Source organism: Carassius carassius, chromosome 2 (assembly GCF_963082965.1).
Source record: "Carassius carassius chromosome 2, fCarCar2.1, whole genome shotgun sequence".
Classification (NCBI taxonomy): domain Eukaryota; kingdom Metazoa; phylum Chordata; class Actinopteri; order Cypriniformes; family Cyprinidae; genus Carassius; species Carassius carassius.
This window is the reverse complement of record NC_081756.1, coordinates 48208106-48224930: the sequence shown is the minus strand read 5'-3', so window position 1 is coordinate 48224930 and position 16825 is coordinate 48208106. Positions and strand designations below refer to the sequence as shown.

General features: G+C 38.7%; 1 protein-coding gene across 1 annotated transcript in view; it reads left to right on the top strand.

Annotated features, from left to right (window-relative positions):
- Positions 1-16825, top strand: part of LOC132111156 (multiple PDZ domain protein) — a 76745-nt gene that overhangs the window by 40182 nt on the left and 19738 nt on the right. Inside the window, exons 21-28 of the mRNA XM_059518320.1 lie at positions 2596-2794; positions 4323-4364; positions 6285-6380; positions 6450-6545; positions 7109-7286; positions 8156-8266; positions 12466-12552; positions 14460-14522. Coding sequence (XP_059374303.1) covers positions 2596-2794; positions 4323-4364; positions 6285-6380; positions 6450-6545; positions 7109-7286; positions 8156-8266; positions 12466-12552; positions 14460-14522 — 872 coding nt within the window. The remainder of the gene's footprint in view (positions 1-2595; positions 2795-4322; positions 4365-6284; positions 6381-6449; positions 6546-7108; positions 7287-8155; positions 8267-12465; positions 12553-14459; positions 14523-16825) is intronic.

Sequence of the window (16825 nt, the reverse complement as noted above, 5' to 3'; positions counted from 1 at the left end):
AAAGCATGGAGCCTGGGGAACCACTGCAGCGCAGGGAGCTCGGACGACCATGGCAGAGCCGGTGATACGGGAGGCCATGGTGGGGCAGCCTCCGAGTCCATGGCCCCAGCCCCTGCCTCGGCCTCTATGGCTGGATCCCTACTGCCCCCCCCCCCCCCCCCCCCCAAAAAAAAATAACAAATACTAGGAAAATCACTAGGTGAGTGTCGGCTCCAGCCCCAGAGCTCGCTCCAGTGTCGGCTCAAGGCCCGGAGCCGACACTGGACTTAACTGGGGGCCAGGAGCCCTTCCTGGGCTAGACAAGGGATCAGGAGCCTTCCTTAACTCAGGATCAGGAGTCTGCCGTGGGCTTAACTCTGGGTGCTCAGGAGACGAAGAAAGGCTGGACGGGACCATTGGAGGCTAATGAGACTTAGGAGATGAAGGAGGCTCAGGGAAGTGCCCTAGAGTGGAATCTGGGGAGAGGATGGATGCTGAGAAACCTTAGGGTAATTCCATATCCATTAGATCTGAGCTGCGGGCTGGCACTGGAGGGTGCTCTTGAGGACGTATGTGAGAAGCAGGCAATTAAATGTATATAGGGCTTGCCATATCCACAACTTGCAAGCTTGCCACAAGAGTCACCGGTGTTCGAGTCTTCAGTGCGGCGGGAGCGGGGCTCGTGGACGGCGGCACTGGCTTTGCTGCATGCGGCGAAAGCTTTGTCAACAGTCTGTGGAGTGATGTGGAGAGAAACAGAGGAGACTGTTGACAAAGGAATTGTTGAATAAAGTCGTTATTTTTGTTTTCTACACGTACAAACAGTATTCTCATCGCTTCATAACATTACAGTTGAAACACTGATGGCAGATGGACTATTCTGATGATGCTTTTCATACTTTTCTGGACTTTGACAGTTTAATTTACTTGGCAGTTTATGGGACAGTCACAAGCCTCCCAGTTTTCATCCAAAATATCTTAAATTGCATTCTGAAGATGAACAAAGCTTTTATGGGTTTGGAACGACATGGGGGTTAATGATTAATGACAAAAGTTTCATTTTGGGCTGAAGTATGCCTTTAATTACAGAAAAATGTGTTATTAATTTGTTACATTTTGACAATTGACAGCACTAGTAATTTCATAATTACTTGAATAAAGTGCACTGAATTTACTGATAAGCATTTATTTACTAAAATATACTTAATTGTCATTTCCATTCAAAAATATTAATCCATAATGAATTTAAATGCACTTTAAAATACAACTTGAACAATACACTTAGTTATAATAATTAAGCATTGTACTTAACTGTGTTCATAAAAGTGTTTCTCTTTTAAGTCACTTAAGTGGCTTTTTATGTAATTAATATTATATTTTCTGCAACTGTAGATTTGTGCAATGGTAAATGTGACCTCACTTTAAAACAGGAAAATATGAAGGGAATATTTCTTGCTGTATACGTGCAGCAAGTGATGTGATGAGAAGTTTTCCCCAGCTGCTGATTTCACTAATGATTAAGAAGTGGGTTTGGCCGTGGGATCATACAGCAGCAGTTTGGGGCGCCTCTATCCCGAAGCAGCAATTGAACACAGTCTGCTTTGCCAATATACGCTAATAGGGTATTGAAAATTCAGCTGAGGGAAATCTGGCATTCATTTGAGGCTGCTTTACACCGCTTTAGATCTGGACTCAGTTTTACTGTCACAGGTGTTAATGGGCTCCCATTCTTGATCTAGAAGATTGCAATTAAAGTGCATTTAATTTCCTGGCGGATGATTTTTTACGACATCCATCACTAAGTGCTCCTCATGGAAGACCAAGATGACAGTCATCAAAGGTTCATAATACCTCCTTTAATGTCTGTGTCTGCATTCTACTTTATTTATATTTAGTGATACTTCATTTTTTTAGCATGAATTACCTGTAATCATGTTCTTATGCACACAGCACAACATAAAGTGTGTTAGTAATCAATGTTTGAAATGTATGGTGGCCGAGAGAGCTCAACATGCTGTGACTTAAGAAAACACATGCAAATTAAAAACACCAGCAAATGAAGAAAACATCTTCATCAGTTTGACAACACAAGTGTTGCAAATTCTCACAACACAAGCATATAACAAAACGCGCTTTTTTTTTACATATAAAGTATATAAAAAATATATATATGTATATATATATATATATATATATATATATATATATATATATATATATATATAATTTACATATAAAATAAATGTAAAAAAAATATATACATATTGCACATATCAGGGAATAAATATGCATCATAGGTTAAAAAAAAATGTATAGTCAAAAAATTATTACTGTGTTGAATTTATTTGAATTGCAGTTCAGTAAAACTTTCCTGTCAATCATTTAAAATTCTGTCTCCAATTGTAATCTATAGTGTATATATGGTATCTTTTAAATACATTTCCAGAGTCAACCTTGAATGCATTTTAGATTATTTTTTATCTAAAGCAAACATCAAAAACATTATATAGCATTTTCAATGCAAATTTCAACTTGTTCTTCACCTTTAAAAAATAGCCAAGGAAGCTGGCATGGCATATAAACAGCAGCCATCCTGTCCGGTCGCGTGTGTTTCAGGCATGACGGTGTGTGCGCTGAAAGACGGGCCGGGGATGCTGATCCGCAGCATCATTCACGGCGGCTCCATCAGCAGAGACGGCCGGCTCGGGGTCGGGGACCTGATTCTGGCCATCAACGGAGAGCCAACGGGAAACCTGACCAATGCTCAGGCGCGAGCCATGCTGCGCAGACACTCTCTGATCGGACCAGACCTGGGGTGAGACAGACACACACACAGTTCAACTTCTCGGCACAAATCAGATGCTGTATTTTTGAGAGGTGGATAATTATAGACACTCTCAGAAAGGTTTGTGTTTTATTGTTTTATATTATTTATATTAAACAGAGAGAGTGTCATTTTTTTTTTTTTTTCAAAAAGCTATTCATTAAGACTACATTAGTTAACATTTGTTTACTGCATAAACAAGCAATGAGCAATACATGCGTTACGGTATTTATACATCTTTGTTAACTGTTCAGAGTTTATGTCATCTCAGGTTTATTAAATAATATTAACAGATACAGCTTTGGATTTCAATAATGTCTTAATAATTGTTCAAATTGATTTAAGCTAAGATTAAGAAATGATTTAGTAGTGTTTTTCATTGTTAGTCATGTTAACTAATGTAGTTAACCAGTGTTATCAAATGGAAGCTTTTGTAAAGTTTCTAATCATTTAATTGAACAACTAACATTATATGCTGATTAATAATTAAATAAATCATATTTATCAATATTTGCTAAGGGAAGTAACCAAATGAATATACATGCAGGGCTGTCCTTTCAGTAACAACTCTAATTAAATTAATTGCATGGTGTGCTTATTAATTAATCATAAAAGTGTTTGTTTGCTGCATCCACTACACTGTTCAAAGGTCTGAGGTCAATTATATTTCAAATAAGCGTTGTTCTTTTAGAACTTTCTATTCATATTTGAATCCTGGAAAATTAAATGTGTCACAGTTTTGACAAGAATATCCGTCAGCACAGCTGTTTCAACATTGATGATAATCAGAAATGTTTCTTGAGCAGCAAATCAGTATATTAGACTGATTTCTGAAGATCATGTGGCACTGAAGACTGGAGGAATGATGCTGAAAATACAGCTTTGATCAAATGATGTTAATTACATACAGGAATAAATTGAATACAGTGTTTTCAGACTTTAGCCATGTATATGGTCATAAGCAACTGAAAAAAGCAGGGCATGTCAAAACTTCTCCAACCCCCCAAAACCCCCTTAGACATCAGAGAGTTAAAATATATTATATATAGCTATTTTAAATAATAAAAAGAAAAATTTCACAATTGTACTATATTATTGTTTGAATACATACAGCCTTGGTGAGCAAAAGAGAATCCTTTCAAGAACATAAAAAAATCGTACCGACCCCGGACTTTTTCACATAGACCGATATTATTTGGTTGCATCTAGCTTGTCGATCTGGTTACTTTTGGTGGTACTTTTTGGTAAATCTGTTCAAATGGAATTTATGTACAGACAGTCAGGGTGTACTTTAAGGGTGCTGCCAATTTAATAGAGCCATCAACCTCGGCAGAGCTCAGGATTTACATTCACAGTGAAAGGTTAAACAGACATTCATAAAACAAAGCTTATCCGTGTCCAACGGTGATCCAGAAGCTGTCTGGCAGCAGAGAGCTTGTTCTAGCTGCAGTCACTGGCTTTATTTTGCCTCCCGCTGCCAGCGGCGTCTGTGTCCGTAAACTACTCTTCACGTTTCCAGATCCACAGGTGCTGCGGGGGAAGAGCTGAGCCCCGTCTCTGTGTGAGTACTGCCTTCCTCATGCTGTCTGTCCTCACTCCCTGCTTGTGTTTGTTTTGAGCTGTCGCTCAGAGCTTTATCCAAAAGTCAGATTGTTCGGGCCGCCCGCAACCCTGCTTCCATTCTCTTCTAATCACACACGAGCTCAAAGTCTGGACACAGTTCTGGCATCATTTATTCTCCCTCATTTCATCCCAAACCTGTATGAGTTTCTTTCTTCTGCTGAATCTAATTCTCCATTATTGGGTCATTTCTGTTAAGCAGTACCTTTTTGTGATTATTTTATTGTTTATTTATTTTATTTCTATTCTGTTAAAATTGTTAAACCATTATTATTATAAAATATTAAGCAGCACAGTTGCTTTGAACACCTGGGGTAATGGATGCAGAAAATACAGGAATAAATTATTATTTAAAGTATTTAAAATTTACATTTTAAATATTTATACAATTTTAAATGTATTTTAAAATTTTTAAATGTAACAGTTAATTAGAATTATTTATTTTGAAATATCGTAATAACATTTCACAATATTCCTGTTTTTACATTAATAAATAAATAAATATTTACAAACAAATATTTGATGCTGTTGTGTTCCCACTATATATATTTTTTATTATTATTTGTTTAAAATTTATTGAAGTGATATTACAAAAGACAAACAGGTTGAAATGCAATTTGTAGTGAATTCATTTGTGAAAAAAGTATGCATTGCAGAAACGTGTTTTCTTAAAATAATTTTAACTAGATAAATAAAAAATTAACTTGCTAAATTGATAGTTTTTCATTTCAGAAGTGAGTTCACATGGCAAAAAAGGTTAACATTTATGCACAACAAAGTAGTGAATGATTTCAAATTCGCCCCATGTTCACTTAAAGCTAAGTGTATGAGGTCTACACCAAAGAATTTCAAATTAAGTTAGGATAGGAGAGTGTTTCAGTTTTAATTGCGGTATTTTAACCAATACTTTAAGGCAAATTTGAATTGTACTGCATAGTAGGTTTGACCTGACTAATGCCTAACACTCACGTTCCAGTTAAACTCAATCATGCTGCGCTTCCTCATCAAGCAGTGTTTGAGCAGGTTGTTGTTTCCTTGGTAACATGCATTCGTGTTCTCAAGAGACTGTCGTTCATCGTTAACATTCCAGGCCATCGTTTCTTTCTAACATAGTGTGTTTTGTGTTGTTCATCTTTGACTAACATCTCTCTCTCATGTCAATGATTTCATTTCCAGCCATCGATTGTTGTTCATTTATGAAGCGTTTTCTCTGAACGTGTGGTTAATGAATATTTGATTCACATCGATGTGCCGTGACTCCTAATGTCTTGATATCTCCGCCTGTATGCATGAATTGTTCAAAACAAGGTTTGATTTTTCTCCATTAGATCTGTCATCTTCACTTACAGTCAATTGATGAAGCAAAAAACTATTTTTGTTTTGACTCCTGATCCAGAAACATGAAAATTCAAGCTAAATTAGCGGGCTCGCTGTTGAGTCAGACTATATTGGTTTGAATTTTTTGGATGAAATGCAAATGAAACAGAGAAATGTCTTGTTGTGGGACATTCATTTACTAACCCATAAAACACCAGCTGCTGTTGACAATCACATAACTGATTTATGAGTTCACCTTGGGCAGAGATAGGCAAAGAATATCACATATTACCCATAATGCTGAAAAAACAAGATGTGCTTCAATGCAAGTTAAGCTCAGTTTAAATCATTTATTGCATATTGCTGATCGACTCCTCTTTTCTTTTTTTTCTTTTTTTTTACTGAAGAACAAGCGGCCATTAAGTCACAAATGCTGTTTAAGCTGGGAGATTCCTATGAAGTTTGATTCTGGCAGTGTTGATGACAGGTCTGATGAGTCAAATGTCATCATAAGCTTATGAATCTTGTGATTATGTGTGTGCAGAATCACGTATGTTCCTGCAGAATATTTAGAGGAATACTGGGCGAGCCAGCAGCTCCAGAGTGATGATCTCTCTGATGGCAAAAACGACACTCAACAGTACGTACTCCACTCACACATACTGTCAGCCAAAAACAAAAGATGAAAGCTTTGTGTTTGTGTGTTTAGTCAGACAGTCTCAGATCTTCCAGAGAGAGAAGATGGAGAAGGACAGGAGAGTGAACGACAGACAGCAGCTTCCAACAGCTGGAATCTACCACGGAGGTGAGGACAGACCAATAAGTTGCATGTGATTGAAAAACATGGGCATATCTATTAGGAATAGATATGTATTAGAAACCGGTTTCTGTTGGTATTCTAATTATAGTTGCTTTGGGATTATATGGCAGCCCTTAAAACCATTGGAGCAAAATTTGGTGCGTTCATTAGGGAAGGTATGAACATCAATCTGACCAGTTTTGGGCTCTCTCACTCGAACCCTCTAGCGCCACCATAAGTTTAAAATTGGGATTTTCATGTTCATAGAGCTATATGACGTATTTACAGTCATTAGATTTTTGATGAAATAGGCTGTATGCTATAAACAGTTTGGCATATTGAAACAGACAAAATATGTTCTGTTTATATATATATATATATATATATATATATATATATATATTTAAAGTTTGCTAATTTTGATGCTGTTAAATTAGAAGGTGGGATCATGATGATGAGAAAGACATCAGTGAAGACAACTGTGAGAAAGTCATGAAAATATGTTGATCATGATGTTGCAAATTGGCATTACTGGATGTTAAATGAATGTTCTGTGTGTGTTTGCTCAGAGTGGAGTTGCACAGGGAAGCTGGGAAATCTCTGGGCATCAGTATTGTTGGTGGGCGGGGCATGGGCAGTCGCCTTAGCAACGGGGAAGTGATGCGGGGCATCTTTATTAAACACATCCTGGAGGACAGTCCAGCTGGACGCAATGGCACACTGAAGACAGGAGACAGGATTTTAGAGGTACATACACACTTACTTAGTGATAAATTATTATTAATATATATTAATTATCCAACTCTAATCTAATTTAAACTGCTAAAAAACACAAAATCTGGTTGTAAATAGAGGTCATATTTCTTTTTACTTTCTCTCAAATTTGTTTTTATTGAATAACATACAGTTCTTGAAAAATCTGGAGTTACAAAATGAATTGCAGTTAATTTGCTATTTACATATTTTCAGTTATTGTTAATAAGATAAAATTATAAAAACAAACAGCTCTGTCATAATCACAGCAGAAATGCTGGAAATACCTTAAGATATTTGACGAAGCGTTATACAAGCTCACATCTTTGATGAAATCCAAACAGTTTAACATTTTATTTATTATTTTACATTTATTTAAATGTTTTACATTTGCTTTTATTTACGTTTGTTTTTAATTTACTTAAAATTGTCAAATGTCAATGTCTTTTAAATTATGAAGAAGTCACTGCTTCACACAATATTTGGATGTGCAGTGTATTTTAGCGCTTGTTGCAGTATCGCACTATTAGCAACATGCTAGCGTCATTGTTCCTACACACTAAAATGAACTTTTACATTAATTGAAGCTGTCTAAGCTGGAAGTGGTATGGCACAGTTTTTGCAGTTTTCAGCTTGCTGTCTGATTTTTTTTAAATCATAGTATAAATGATAGCAAATTCAGTTAATGCATTTTTACTTTGGCATGAACACTGTCACACATCCCAGCCTGTTTAAGTAAGCAGGCTGGCATTTTCTGGCAGGTTTTGGGCTACATACCTGCTCATAAAGTTGAGCTGTGTGTGTGTGTGTGTGTGTGTGTGTGTGTGTGTGTGTGTGTGTGTGTGTGTGTGTGTGTGTGACAGGTGGGCGGAGCGGATCTGCGTGATGCCAGTCATGAGCAGGCGGTGGAGGCCATCCGTAACGCTGGAAACCCCGTGGTGTTCCTGGTGCAGAGCATCATTCACAGAGACAGAGTCAGTATCACACACACTATACACTCTTCTGCTGAACTGATCCATTTATTGATGATGGTTAACACGTGTGGGTGTTTATAATATATTTATAACAGCTGCATACTAACTGTGGCTGGGTGATATAGCTTTAACTGAATATCAAACTTTATTAAACACTCTTTTATCTAAAAGTTAGATGTTTATGTAAATTTTAATAAATCAAATTAAAACTGTTTACATTCTGTTGACAATCTCAACATTTTTCAGCCTTTTAAGGATATTTTTTGCTGTATAGCTCAGTGTTTATATATTTGCTCTGCAGTGTTTTATTTTTTTTTAATCAGAGGAATCTAATTTGAATATATTCAAAATGTTGCATACAGTAAAGATCTAGTTAGAAAAAAAATTTCTTCAGGTTTTATTTTTTTTTTTTTTTTTTTGCTAAAAGAACACTAAGAATTGTATTTAATTATAAGTAAGCATTAAGCACATCTTTATATATATTTAATTTCACAATTACTTATTTTGTCTGTGAAATATGGCAAGTATTATCTGCAAGTACAGTTTTTTTATATACTTTTAAAATTTGAAATTGAAAGTGACGTGACATTCAGCCAAGTATGGTGACCCATACTCAGAATTCGTGCTCTGCATTTAACCCATCCGAAGTGAACACACACAGAGCAGTGAACACACACACACACTGTGAACACACACCCGGAGCAGTGTGCAGCCATTTCTGCTGCGGTGCCCAGGGAACAGTTGGGGGTTCAGTGCCTTGCTCAAGGGCACCTCAGTCGTGGTATTGAAGGTGGAGAGAGAACTGTACATGCACTCCCCCCACCCACAATTCCTGCCGGCCCGAGACTCAAACTCACAACCCTTCGATTGGGAGTCCGACTCTCTAACCATTTGGCCACGACTTCCCCCAATGAGTGGGTAATCAGTGGTAATCAGTGATGTTTATCTAATTATATATATATATATATATATATATATATATATATATATATATATATATATATATATATACAGTACAGACCAAACGTTTGGACACACCTTCTCATTCAAAGAGTTTTCTTTATTTTCATGACTATGAAAATTGTAGAGTCACACTGAAGGCATCAAAACTATGAATTAACACATGTGGAATTATATATGGAATTATATACATAACAAAAAAGTGTGAAACAACTGAAAATATGTCATATTCTAGGTTCTTCAAAGTAGCCACCTTTTGCTTTGATTACTGCTTTGCACACTCTTGGCATTCTCTTGATGAGCTTCAAGAGGTAGTCACCTGAAATGGTCTTCCAACTGTCTTGAAGGAGTTCCCCGAGAGATGCTTAGCACTTGTTGGCCCTTTTGCCTTCTGTCTGCGGTCCAGCTCACCCCTAAACCATCTCGATTGGGTTCAGGTCCGGTGACTGTGGAGGCCAGGTCATCTGGCGCAGCACCCCATCACTCTCCTTCTTGGTCAAATGAAATTTTCATAGTCATGAAAATAAAGAAAACTCTTTGAATGAGAAGGTGTGTCCAAACTTTTGGTCTGTACTGTATATATATATATATATATATATATATATATATATATATATATATATATATATATATATATATATATATATATATATATATGGAATATCTGTCACGATCGGTGTTGCAGAACACACAGGAGAGAGAACCAATTGCGGGGATGTATTTATTAAAGGGGCAATCCAAAGAATAAACAGTCCAGGCAGGGGTCGATATCCAACAAATCCAAACATAAACAAAACACGAAGACAAGGCAGGGCAAGGCAAGATGACGGACATGAATTAACATCAACATTAAACAAGGACTCCGTGACTAAGACTCAGACAGACCAGGTATAAATACACAAAAGGATGATGGGGAAACAGGAGACAGGTGGGGAACAATCAATTAACTAAACAAGGAGGAAGGTGACCAAATAAGGAGACAGGAAGTGATAAATGATAAACACTGTGGGAACTGAGGACACCTAGTGGAAACCCAGGGAACACAACCCAGACACTGTGACAGTACCCCCTTACTAAGGAGCGGCTCCCAGACGCTCCAAGACAGACACAAAACAGAGACCAGGAGGGAGGCGGACAGGTGGAAGCTCAGGGGGAGGGACGGAGGGCCAGACTAACAGAAAGGAACAGGGACCGACATTAACACAAAAACAAAAGGAGAAAAAAAACAACAACATGAAGCCCCCCAGGGCGGAGCAGAAGACCACCACACCCTTGTGGTCAAGGCCAGAGTCCTCCAGGGCGGAGCGGAAGACCACCACAACCGTGTAGTCAGGGCAAACGCCCTCCAGGGCGGAACGGAAGACCACCACGTCCGTGTGGTCAGAGCGGAAGCCCCCCAGGGCAGAGCGGAAGACCACCACACCCTTGTGGTCAAGGCCAGAGTCCTCCAGGGTGAAGCAGATGACCACCACGCCCCTGTGGTCGATGCCGGAGTCCAACAGGGCGGAGCAGCAGACCACCCAGTGACTTGACTTAACTCTGAAAGTTCAACGGTGACTGGCCCTGACTCTGGAGAGGTCACTGGCACCTGACTCGACTCTGGAGAGTTCACTGGCCCCTGACTCGCCTCTGAAGGGTCAACTGGAACCTGACTCGACTCTGGACTGCCTGTGGAGACTTGAGACGCCTCTGCTTCGGGCACCGCCTCTGGAACGGACTCGGGCACTGCCTCGGTCACGGCCTCGGGAGCGGCCTCGGGCACCGCATCGGGAGCGGCCTCGGACACCGCATCGGGAATGGCCTCCACCTCGGCATCGGGCACCGCCTCGGCCTCCACCTCGGCATCGGGCACCGCCTCGGCCTCCGGAACAGCATCGGGCACCGCCTCGGCCTCCGGAACAGCATCGGGCACCGCCTCGGCCTCCGGAACAGCATCGGGCACCGCCTCGGCATCGGGCACCGCCTCGGCCTCCGGAACCGCATCGGGCACCGCCTCGGCCTCCGGAACAGCATCGGGCACCGCCTCGGCCTCCGGAACAGCATCGGGCACCGCCTCGGCCTCCGGAACAGCATCGGGCACCGCCTCGGCCTCCGGAACAGCATCGGGCACCGCCTCGGTCTCCGGAACAGCATCGGGCACCGCCTCGGTCTCCGGAACAGCATCGGGCACCGCCTCGGGAACGTCCTCTGGGCTTTGAGGAACGGTAGACGCCTGTCTCCTCCTCCTCCGCCCTCTATTTTGGCGAGTCGGTGACACCTTGTCTGGAGACTCAGGCGTTGAGTCGGCCATCTTGTGCTGTGGTTGCAAGCTGGCGGCCATCTTGTGCTGTGGCGCTGGGCTGGAGGCCATCTTGTGCTGTGGCGCTGGGCTGGCGGCCATCTTGTGCTGTGGCGCTGGACTAGCGGCCATCATGGGCAGTGACGCCACTGTGGCGGACGTGCGCTTCCTCTCTCCTCTCCGTCCGCCATGGTGAGACGGTGGCTCTAATCCATCCCACACGAGCCCCGGGTCGAAGGGCGGCCCTGGTTGAGAGCGGTGCTGAGTATCCTCTCGACCACTCCCTCCTCGGCGACCTCCTCTGGGTTCCCCGGAAAACCACCAGGCGAGTTCCTTCAAATCCACTCCTCTCCCGCACTGTGGCTGGGGAGGAGACATAAGCCGACATACCGCTGGCTCTTGCAGTGACGGAGTCCTTCTGTCACGATCGGTGTTACAGAACACACAGGAGAGAGAACCAATTGCGGGTATGTATTTATTAAAGGGGCAATCCAAAGAATAAACAGTCCAGGCAGGGGTCGATATCCAACAAATCCAAACATAAACAAAACACGAAGACAAGGCAGGGCAAGGCAAGATGACGGACATGAATTAACATCAACATTAAACAAGGACTCCGTGACTAAGACTCAGACAGACCAGGTATAAATACACAAAAGGATGATGGGGAAACAGGAGACAGGTGGGGAACAATCAATTAACTAAACAAGGAGGAAGGTGACCAAATAAGGAGACAGGAAGTGATAAATGATAAACACTGTGGGAACTGAGGACACCTAGTGGAAACCCAGGGAACACAACCCAGACACTGTTACAATATCCTTCCATAATAATGAATATATTGTGAATCTTTAATATATTTCCCAGCACTAACTAACTAACCGCTTTTGATACGGTTTAGTGCTCAGAAAGACCTCTGTCTCTCGCTCTGCACCTCATCTTCTGTCTGTCTGTCTCTCAGCCTGACTCTCTGTATAGTTTTGATTCACCTCCTGTCATAGAGAAATACGGGACGGTTTTAAAATGCGTCCCTGTGCCAAAGTGTCAGGTAATTTCTGTTCGGCCCTCTTATCTCCGCTCCCAGCATCCCGCATTCAGCTCGGCTTAATGTTAAGATTTGCCAGTAAGTCAACTTAAACACATTTACGAACTCAATCAAATGTGATTAAATAAGTAACACTTTGTTATGGCCCTCCAAAGTTCAACTGTTTCACTGTAAATGTCCTGAGTCATGTCCTCCACTTAGTTTGATTTACCCTCAGGCCTCTTTTTAAAAATAATGGCACTTCTAGTTTACATATTAGATGTTTTAATGAGTCATCTCATTAGATGAAATGTGTTTAAGCTGATATCCTGGTGCAGGGTGATTCTGGCTGCTAACCTTCTGTGTTGTGCTTGTAGAAACCTCCATCAGCCCAGCTACAGCTGAAGCGCTCAGAGCAACCCCTCCATCCTTACCCCAATCCCTGCTTTACATTCAGACCGCTACAGGTTAGACGGAGATGCCTGTGTGTGTGTGTGTGTATCTGATGTGTTGAACGGTTATCAAGCGGCACATTCTAGAAAACTCATCCCTGTTCCTCAAAATTTTCCATGTTTATGGTTCATTTTTAAAGTTTTTTGGGGTTTTCTAAGTATATACTAGCAATGAAAATATGACTTTTTGTCTAATGAAATGCTCTGTAGAATCAAAATGTCCCTTGTGAAAAAGAAGTCAACCTCTTAACTAAGGTTGATTTATTTTTATAGAAGACAATCAGCAGATTATTGCTGAAGAATTAAAAAAAATGTAAACGTAAAAAAAGTTATATAAGTTTAGGTTTACTGTAAAGAACTTGTACTGTTCTAAAAAAAATATTGTATATAAAATAAATATTTAACAAAATTATTCTGTAATCTAAAATTGCTGTATACTCAAAAGCCATTTGTCTAGTTAAATTATGTTCCAAATTTGAAGTTGATATCACAAAAATTGAGGTTACTTTAATCTGTCAAGATTAGAAAACATTTTGATAATAAAATATGGTAGTAAATTTAGTAATATGACACTTGACACCACCCACTAGGGGGAGGAGGATGAATTGTGAGTGTTTAAGTTGTCAGTTACACTTTATTTTAAGGTGTTCTTGTTACAGTGTAATTATACATTTAAGTACTGAGTAATATTAATTAACTACATGTACTTACAATATGGTTAGGGTTAGGATATGGGTTTGTTTTAGGGTTACTTGCACGTAATTATGCATAATTAATTGTTATTATAATAGTAAGTACATGTAACAAGGACACCTTAAAATAGTGTTACCAAGCTTTCAAATGATATCCAATTTCATCCTAATTAACATGCAAAAGTTAGAGTCCGAAAGCATTCAAATCACACTTAAGTACTTTTTCAAAATAAGTTTCCTAAAGTGTAAATGGGTTTCATGATCCGACTCAAAACAGCTGTTTTTAATCATGAAATCACACATCGTGACTGTTTTTGCTGAAATCTCAACCTGAAAAAAATCCCAAAACTACAGGATTTAATGTATTGCAATAATGCTGAATCTCTGAAACATGTCGTTGAATTTCTCAGCTGAGCAAAGCTCTTGTATCAAGGCACCTGTAAAGTCCGGCTCTCTGCGGTCTGTCCTTCTCTTCATCAGACCTTTATAAAGTCTCTGTCCAGATGTGCATTAATGATCCGTGCCTCATTCCCGCCCAGCAGATGTCTCTCTGCAGATGGCTCTTAAAAGTAGCTTTGTTTCAGTGGCTCTGAACAACAAGTACAAAACACGAGGGGGGCCATAAAGAGAGACTTTCATCACTGTGCAGGACTTTATTTCAGATCTTCTGGACCAACAGAGAGCTGGTCAATGACATTAGAGTTTAATGATGTTGTTGAAGTCTTGTAGTGTATTTTTGTGGGACTGTGTTTGACGAGGACTCTTCTTGAATTTTTAATAACGGCAGACATCTGCGCTGGATGCAATAGAGGACATCTCAGCCTTCGATCTGAAGAGCAGCAGTGAGAAGGTGAGCAGACAGACGCCAGTGAATCTTCATCACAGATATATGACTCTGTTACTGCTCTAAATTTATTTTATTTTATTTTCATTGTTTTCTCACTCTCTGGTCATTCTTAAACCTGCATGATTGTCTTCAATGAAACTGAATATTTTCAGGAATTAATGGAGTGCTTTTCATAACAACAAAGAGCTGTTTGAAAATCAGAACATTTCAAAACAACAGTTCATGTTAACCACAAAAAAAAATATTTGTTTGGGCAATAGAAACAGAGAAAATCAGTGATAACAGTGTTATTGAACTATTATAAATTAGATATAAATTAACCAGCTCTTGTAGTTTTTTTTTTTTTTTTTTAGTACTTACTAATTATTTTTATTTATTTTTAAATTCTTATTTAGTTTTCAGTTTTAGTTTTAGTACTTTTTAGTGCTTATGTTATTTCAGTCAGTTGGCAAGGCAACATTTCTATTTTTTTTTTTAGTTTACATTTTTCCATCTAATTTTTAGTTTTTATTTTACTTCATCATTAAATCACTTGGCGAAGATTTTAATTGAACTGACTGACAATATTTTCCCCCAGTGAGTTGAACTCTGATTTGTGAATGCATCTTTAAGTCCAAAATTAAGAACTAAAATGTACAAAAAATAATAAATATCACTTTTTTACTGAGTTCCAGGATCTGTAAATCTAGCAAAATCACACAAGTGTTTCATTCATTCATTTAAAAAATGTAATATTAATTTTACAAACTTGATTTTCAGGCTTGAAGAACTCATGGAAATGCCTGTTATATGATTTCTCTAGCTTTGCATTTCAGAGCGAGTCTGTTGAATGTAAACGCATGCTGTGATTTTATCCAGTATCTAATCACAAATGACTGGATAATAATAAGGCCTCAAAATGAATCATAATTAATAATAAAAAGGTGGAGTCATCGCTGATGCCTCATGCAGACCTCAAAAGGTCATTAATCTGGGAAACATTGTCAAATTTAGAGACTGGATCTTCTTCAGACGAGTTCGTTATAGAAGTCCACTACATTGTAAACAAAACTTTATTTGTTAGCAAAAGAAGTTGCGTAAAAGTCTGCCAATGCATATTTAAACTGATACGGTTTTTGCATGCATTATGCTTCAGGCGCTGTGTGAGACTCAGTTAGTAACATACTAACTTCTATCACCATGTCTGCAGTGTACAGTATATCATCTACACTGTGCATAGTACTGTATGTGTATTTCTGTAAACATATAACAGGATGACATGCCAGTGTTATTTTAGTATTATTAATATACTTTTATAGTATTTAGTAATTTTTGTCTTTTTTAGCTTTTGTAATTTTTACCAGTTTTTATTTTTATTCAGCATTTCTGTTTAGCTTTAATTTATAATTATTTTGGTTTTAGTAATTTTAGTTCTTGAAATTATAATTTTTTTAAATAATTTTTTTAACGTAAAGGTTTTCATCTGTTTTATTTTATTTAAACTGTATTTATAATGCAAACAGTAAACATAAATTAATAAAATAAAACATACAATTTAATTAAAATGGAGAAATAACTGTTTTCATTTCCAAACTGATGACTATATGCCACACACAGTCAGTGTGATAAAACAGCGTTGCATATTAAATGTTTTCAGAACTATCAGGCGGTACGCTAGTGTTCTATTCCATCAGTGACAGAAAGTGTGTGGGCTGTCAGAGGTCAGCAGTAGATCAGCTGGTTTTCAGGCCTTTTCTAAACTGACTCAGGAACAGATTTTGTGCTGTAAATGATGTTTTAGATGTGCTCTGCTGTAGTTAGTCTGAACACGTACTTGCTCTCCCTCTGTCTCTCTCTCTCTCTCTCTCTCTCTCTCTGTCTGTGTCTCACTGGTGCTGGTTATTCTCTGTTTTCTGTAGGCCGTTGACACTCACAGTAGACCTTTCCTCCGTCTATGTCCGACTAATCCTTTCACTCCTACACCATTTAAGGTTCGTGTCTCGTGTGTCTGTGTGTGCGTGTGTGTTTCCTCTCCCACCTATATGCAGTTATGGATCATCTGATTTCATAAAATTTGCATATAAATGGCCCTAAAACCCTCTTTCTCCTTTTCTGTTAAATCATATAATATTATATATAATTATATAATAATACATAAAATAATCTTTGAAAATTTAATTATATAAATATATAATATTATACAAATAAAAATAAAATGTATTAAAAAAATATTTTACATTTATAGTAGTTACTTCATTCATTTTTGCATTGCACTATTGAATTTTTTTTTGTATATAGGTAATTCATATATATATATATATATATAT